The sequence below is a fragment of the Mya arenaria genome, chromosome 17, assembly GCF_026914265.1.
Source record: "Mya arenaria isolate MELC-2E11 chromosome 17, ASM2691426v1".
In the NCBI taxonomy this organism is placed as follows: Eukaryota; Metazoa; Mollusca; class Bivalvia; order Myida; family Myidae; genus Mya; species Mya arenaria.
In genome coordinates, this window is record NC_069138.1 from 38,862,227 (window position 1) to 38,870,007 (window position 7,781).

Genomic DNA, 7,781 nt, shown 5'->3' on the forward strand with positions numbered 1-7,781 from the left:
GTTTGTATTTCTTTACGTGTACACTAATATATATTTCCAACAGAAAAGAGATAAGCCCGAAGTTAGACCGCAGCCCGAATATTACGTTTTCTTTAATATTAAAACCAATCGTTGAATCATCATTTTGGTGTGGAGAATGGGGTTTGAAGGAGAAGGTGAAGATTGTTTTTGTTCGATATTGAGAATAGTATTTTGAAAGGGCTTAATTTTTCGGGTACAAACTAATTAAAACGAACATACCACTTATATAAGAAAATATAAATATCATGTTATCACTGGTTGCCGGTGATTTGTTCTGATATTTATTATTTGCAATTTAGATAAGATCATAATATACGCAATATAAATGTGCATTACTAATGCCGTTTTAATACTTAACGTAACCCAGCTGTTTGAAAAGCTAATTAAGATGAAAATTATTACGTAATATAGTTGTTGTTTTTTTGCGTTTTCATACTGTATTAAATCGGTTAATGTGGTTCTTTTTAACAACCTAAATAGTACGAAAACCTATCAAGCTATCATGAAAAAAAGCGAACTCCCTGAAAAAATGAATACTAAATGAGACACCAGAACCTCCTTAGTCCATTCTGGCCCAATGATCCCGTCTAAAACGGTCTTAAACAATCTTATTGCAAATGTTGTCTCTCAGTCTCAGAATATAAAGTAATTCACAGCTATCTTACAAACAAAAACAACGGGTTAAGCTTGATAAAATTACCAGTGAGTGGTACTCCATCCTCAAAGGCTCGCCACAAGGATCAATATTAGGGCCTCTAGTCTTCAACATCTATCTCAATGACATCTTCTTTTTTATCAATAAGGTAACCTTGTATAATTATACAGATGACAATACTCTCTCTTAGTTTGATAACAAATCCTGATGTTGTTAAGACCACTCTTGAGGAAGAAAGGAACATTTTGATTAACTAATTTCAAATGAAATGCATGCAGGCCAACCCTGACCATTTTCAAGCAATTTCAGTTGGCTCCAAGTCGGTTTAAGAAATAACTCAATTTTAAATAAACATTTTGTCACATTTAGTTGTGAGCAAGTTACACTTTTAGACATTGAAGTAGATAGTTTAGGAATTTTAATGATCAGACTTATCAGATACAATTTCAAATACTTTCATGTTGTATGGCATTTTTTTATGGCAAGACCAACACAGAAATATTGTTAAAGATTCAATACAGAGCATTTGTTTTAATAATTGTACATTAATTATGAACATTTTTTTCATAGAGTTCAATTGTCAACATTACATTTGAGCAGGGTAAAATGCATCCCTATTTAAACTTAACAACGTACGTATGTCACCAGAATATGTTCAAAACCTTGTATCTTTAAGACATATACATTTAATCTCAGATATGAAAACTGTGTAGATGTGCCATTATTAAGAACAACTAAATATTGGAAGAACTCTTTGAGGCCAGTCAGGTATTGAACAGCCTCCCTGAACACATACAACTACTGTGTGTTGTTTTTAGTAAAGTTTTTTAAGGTGTTACGTTTAAGTATGTTCAATTAACATTCTTTTACAAAATATAGGTGGTTATAGAATTAATGATGAATACGATTCCATTTTAAATTGCGATAGGACAGACGGGGTGGTTATTGCAAGCATTTCAAAATTGAAAACGGGGAAATTTCAGGGACTGATGTATTTGGGGCTGAAATTACCTAAGTAAAAGACAAACCATAACTCCAGTGTTGCGTCAGTTATTTATTTGGGTTTTAAATACGGGTGTATTTCCGGATATTTGGAGAGATAGTATTATTGTTCCAGTGCACAAGTCTGGCTCTAAGGAAGACCCACCAAATTACAGGAATATTTCTCTTATAAACGTTATGTATAAAGTATTTTCAAATATAATACATGACAGATTATGTGCATGGGCGGAACAGTTTAACAAAATTGATGAGGCACAAGCTGGATATCGGACTGGTTATTCGAGACAATATATTTACTTTGCAAAGTATGTTCAGAAATATACCAGTAAGCCCGGAAGGAGATTCTATGTATTAAACGTCGAGTTTAAAAAGGCGTTTGATGGATTGATACACCATAACTTGTTCACCAGTTTGCATAAAATAGGAGTTCAGAGAAAGCTCTTCCGTATATTGACGTCTATGTATTTTTTAAAATATTTGATTCTATGGTTAAGCCTATACTTAATTACGGTGCTGAAATATATGGTACGGAAATATCTGATATTTTTAAACAAGTACAAATTCAATATTGTAAGGAATTCCTTCGGGTAAATAATTATGTTAACGATTGTGTTGCATTGGGGAAATGCGGGAGGTTTCCTCTATGCGTTGATCATCATGTAAAATGTATTAAGTACTGGTGCAAACTTCTATATATGTCCAATGATCGTTATCCAAGAAACTGTTATGTAATGCTCAAACGACATGATGACATTGGAAGAAAAAAATGGGTTACATCTGTAAAGAATTTATTATACAAATATGGTTTTGGTTTTGTTTGGTAAATACGTATAAGTCAGGAAGTTGGAAATGTTTGCGATTTTTTAAAATCATTTAAGCAAAGGTTAGTTGACTGTAAAGACAAAATTGGTTCAAAAATGTGGGAGACTCAACACGATGTGACACATATAAGTATTTTAAAACTTTGTTAAACCCAGAAAAATATTTATGTATTAATCTACAATTTTATGTGAGGAAATAGTTAGCGAGATTTCGATGTTCTAGCCATAAATTGTTTATTGAGACTGTTCGACATTTGGGTATCGAAAGTGAAAATAGAGTGTGTAGATATTGATTAATTAATTTTGATATCAGTTGCGTAGAAGATGAATTTCATGTATTCTTTCCATGTAACAAATTCAGGCAAGAAAGGCAATTCTATATCTATAACAGGTACACAGGTAGGCAAGACTTCCAAAACTTCATAAATCTTATGCAAAGTCTAAACAATGACCGAATAAAAAATATGGCATTCTTTGTAAATGCAATAATGGAACAGAAAAATAAGGAAAAATGACTGCCATTAAGAAAACACTACTTAAAAGATTTTATGTTTTGTACTGTATATGTTTTCTTATGGGACGGAGGCCTTTCTTTACAAATAAAGGATACAGGATAGTGGCCAGGCAGAGATTTTGATAATTACATGTATGTTGGAACTGACCAAATCAGAGGAGCAACCATGTATTTGTAAGCTTCTGTTTGTGATAATGTCAGCAACTCTAGTACTTTTTAAATAACACGATAAATTAAGTAGCTCCTCTAAGCAATACATTCCAAAGATTTTGTCTAGCAAGCTAAAGTAAAATAAAAAATGTAACATTTTCAAACCACACATCACTATCCCATGCTGTAATTCCCATGCATAATATGTTACAAACAATTTTGCTGCTTAAAATGTATACTAGTGTATTATCCTTAATTTGTACTATTGAAAGAACTAATCATTTTACAGTGGAATGCCAACTAGAGAAACCGTTGCGCGTGTGGACTGGCTGTACAGCCAGGAAAACTACTTGATGTTATCATTGTCTAAATTGCTCTAATAATTGTTTTTCACTGTTACCTCCTCTACTAATATGTTGTAATGATAATTATTAATTATGATTATACTCTGATTTTGGCCCGTCTCTGTTACCACCCTCTACCAATGTGCTCCAAGGGTCATTAGGATTATTCTCGTTTTTCGGATCCTCTCCGTTACCACCCTCTACCAATGTGATACAATGATCATTAGGATTATTCTCGTTTTTTGGATCCTCTCCGTTACCACCCTGTACCAATGTGATACAATGATCATTATAATTATTCTCGTTTTTCGGATCCTCTCCGTTACCACCCTGTACCAATGTGATACAATGATCATTAGGATTATACTCGGTTTTCAGCTCCTCTCTGTTACCACCCTCTACCAATGTGATACAATGATCATTAGGATTATTCTCGTTTTTTGGATCCTCTCCGTTACCACCCTGTACCAATGTGATACAATGATCATTAGGATTATTCTCGTTTTTTGGATCCTCTCCGTTACCACCCTCTACCAATGTGATACAATGATCATTAGGATTATACTCGTTTTTCGGCTGCTCTCCGTTACCACCCTCTACCAATGTGCTCCAATGATCATTAGGATTATACTCGTTTTTTCGGATCCTCTCCGTTACCACCCTTTACCAATGTGATACAATGATCATTAGGATTATACTCGTTTTTTTCGGATCCTCTCCGTTACCACCCTCTACCAATGTGCTCCAAGGGTCATTAGGATTATACTCGTTTTTCGGATCCTCTCCGTTACCACCCTTTACCAATGTGCTCCAAGGGTCATTAGGATTATACTTGTTTTTCGGATCCTCTCCGTTACCACCCTCTACCAATGTGCTCCAAGGGTCATTAGGATTATTCTCGTTTTTCGGATCCTCTCCGTTACCACCGTTTACCAATGTGTTCCAAGGGTCATTAGGATTATACTCGGTTTTCGGCGTCTCTCCGTTACCACCCTCTACCAATGTGATACAATGATCATTAGGATTATACTCGGTTTTCGGCTCCTTTCCGTTACCACCCGTTACCAATATGCTCCAACGATCATTAGGATTATTCTCGGTTGTCGGCCTCTCTCCGTTACCACCCTCTACCAATGAACTGCAAGGACCAGTAGGATTATTCACAGTTTTCGGCTCCTTACCGTTACCACCCGTTACCACCCTTTATTAATGTGCTCCAACGATCATTAGGATTATACTCGGTTTTCGGCCTCTCTCCGTTACCACCCTCTACCAATGTGCACTAAGGGTCATTAGGATTATTCTCGGTTTTCGGCCTCTCTCCGTTACCATCCTCTACCATTGTGCTACAAGGAATATGTAACACGTCCTTAATGTCTATTCTTCGTAATGGGAATATATTCATAAGGCTTTAAGTTTCGGGTTCGTTTTATTCTTTTTATTAAACAGCTATTAGCTATTACGAAAACTCGTGCACTGAAAGAACAAGTTCAAATATATTTAACATAGCAATATAAATCAATAGTCAATCGCAATAATTCCGAAAGGTGCAATACAAAGCGATTGTTCGTTAATAATATATAATCAATCACATATAAAATAAAACAATACAACATGATACAACGAAATATATTACATGACAAACAGTAAACATTGCATGACAATTATACATAAATGTCTTACCAGTATGTGGTACTGAGCACATATCTTAAATTCTCTCTCACAGGTGCGTAGTTGTTACATGTTATTTTACTAAATTTGAAATGTTAGTAACACCTTCTTCGTTCAGCTCCAAAATGTAATTAAAAACGTGTCACAAAAGCACGATTCAATAAAAGCGCCAATAATTATCGGCCAATGGAAAACGAATATCAAAACAATACCAAGCGCTGAAGTTTAATCTTGAGGTCTTACATGTAAATATATTGGAAAATGAAAGTAAAGAAAGTAGTCCCCCATTACGCGATCTCCTGAACCGTGTAATGTTAGTTTTAAGGTGTCATCACCATACAAATAATAATAATGATAATAATAATAAATGACCCTGTTACAATAATTAGGATTATCGTCGGTTTTGTGGGTCTCTCCGTTACCACCCTCTATCAATGTGCTCCAAGGATCATTAGGATTATCGTCGGTGTTTGGCGTCTCTCCGTTATCACCATCTACCAATGTGCTAAAAGGATAATTAGGATTATTCTCGGTTTTCGGCTCCTCTCCGTTACCACCCTCTACCAATGTGCTATAAGGATAATTAGGATTATCGTTGGTGTATGGCGTCTCTCCGTTATCTCCATCTACCAATGTGCTAAAAGGATAATTAGGATTATTCTCGGTTTTCGGCTCCTCTCCGTTACCACCCTCTACCAATGTGCTCCAAGGATCATTAGGATTATCGTCGGTGTTTGGCGTCTCTCCGTTATCTCCATCTACCAATGTGCTACAAGGATAATTAGGATTATTCTCGGTTTCGGCTCCTCTCCGTTACCACCCTCTACCAATGTGCTATAAGGATAATTAGGATCATATTTGGATTTTGACTTGTCTCCGTGATCACCCTCTACTAATCAGCTTCAATGATCATTATGATTATACTCGGTTTTTGGCGTCTCTCCGTTACCTACCCCTACCAGTGAACTACTAGGATCATTTGGATTATACTGGGTTATTTGCCTCTTTCCGTAACCTCGAACTGCTTATGAGCCACTAGGACCAAATGCCTTATACTTGGATTTCGGCTTCTCTCCATTACTTCCCAATACCAATGAGTTATTAGGATCATTTGGATTATAATTTTCGGGCTTGATTACCTGTCTTTCCAGTTGCTTGTTAAGCTGCAGTCTTGCGAACCTCTTTCAGAGGCAGTCAAGTAACAGCGAGGGTCATCAACAAAACATCGCTGGCGATTGTAAGTCTCTTTAACAGCATGGTAGCACGTCATTCTCCCCTGCTTGAGTATACAAAATGTTTAGAGTGCAATATTAAATTTATTTTTTGCTTCCCAATTGGAGAGCATACAGTCGCTGCTTTGTCCGTCCATCTGTCCGTCGCATCCTTGTTTGGAAGATAACTTAAAATCGGATGGGATTTCAACGAATCTTAAAATTTAAGAGGTCAATACACACAAGTGCAGTACACAAGTTCCAAAAGCCTACCATAAGTAATTCCGATATCATCTTTTTTACCATGGCTAGTTTCCATCGAAAACTACCTCGGATGTAAATGGACGGGTTACAATGTCAGAAATCTTTACTTTTAACTACGCTGCAAGTAGATCGCGTAGTAGTTTTAATTAAACATATTAACTTAATAACTTTTCTCTTGGAAAGCTGCAGTATGTAACCAATCATTCATTTCATTGGCCATCAGTATGCAATTTCTAATACAATATACACGTTAAAAGACTACACTTAATTAATACTTTTATTTAAAACGACGTTGTTTTCGATGGAAACTTGCACGTATGTACATACGCTAGCACGAGCAAACACGCACGCACGCACGCACGCACGCACGCACGCACGCACACACACTCACACACCTTTACGAAAGTCAACAAAAAACGACGTTTGTTTATATCAAATGTAAAAACGTTTTTTTATCTGTTTTTCTTCCTTTATCCGTTACAAATCATCTGTTTTTTACAAGTTTAATGAATTATATGTATTGGATTAACTACCTTAATGTTTCTCTCAATGTATAAATATCAGTTTCAGTTTCTGTTTCAGTTTATTGGCAATACCATTAATACATACTTTTGTCCAAATTAACATCAAATTTCACAAATATCCATATTAAATGAAATGCAAAACTGTTCTAACAAGCACCAAAGAAGTTAGAAATTATCACAGTCATTATTAAAAGTTTATAATTTGATTTGCGTCAAATTCAAAGGTGATTTTGTTTTATCTATTCGTATATACTTTTCTGTGATCTTTAGTTATTTGACATCGGAACATATGGTTTATAGGTCCGTGATGATATTGGATCTTTTATCTAAATTAAAAAAAAATGTAACTCAAATCAGCTGAGTTGTTAAAAAGCAAATGTATATGCTTCGGATTTAAAATTTAACGCACAAAAAGGAGACAAATTTCTAAGAAAAAATAAATGAATCGCACGGTATTGTCAATATTTTACACTAATACTAATAAATTATAATGATATTTCCTATTTAAAAAAATAACGGAAAATATACGTATATTATATACGGTTGAATTAACAATTAATACATTTGGAGGGATGAAATAGTCGACTAAAAGGTAACTTTGTTA

The 7,781-nt window shown here is 35.0% G+C and overlaps 1 protein-coding gene across 1 annotated transcript; it reads right to left on the reverse strand.

Annotated features, from left to right (window-relative positions):
* Positions 1-3,594: 3,594 nt before the first annotated feature.
* Positions 3,595-6,448, reverse strand: LOC128223467 (sporozoite surface protein 2-like). Its single transcript, XM_052932747.1, has 5 exons — positions 6,318-6,448; positions 5,559-5,947; positions 4,971-4,983; positions 4,206-4,645; positions 3,595-4,037 (listed from the first exon to the last, which is right to left on the reverse strand). The coding sequence occupies exons 1-5, from the start codon at positions 6,446-6,448 to the stop codon at positions 3,595-3,597; spliced, it is 1,416 nt and encodes a 471-aa protein (XP_052788707.1).
* Between the last annotated feature and the right edge of the window lie 1,333 nt (positions 6,449-7,781).

Coding starts and splice junctions, on each gene's coding strand:
- LOC128223467 (XM_052932747.1), bottom strand. CDS start 6,448: ATGACGTGCTACCATGCTGTTAAAGAGACTTACAATCGCCAGCGATGT. Junction 5,948..6,317: donor ACAAGCAACTGGAAAGACAG/GTAATCAAGCCC, acceptor TTATCCTTGTAG/CACATTGGTAGATGGAGATA. Junction 4,038..4,205: donor AGAGGATCCGAAAAAAACGA/GTATAATCCTAA, acceptor TCACATTGGTAG/AGGGTGGTAACGGAGAGGAT.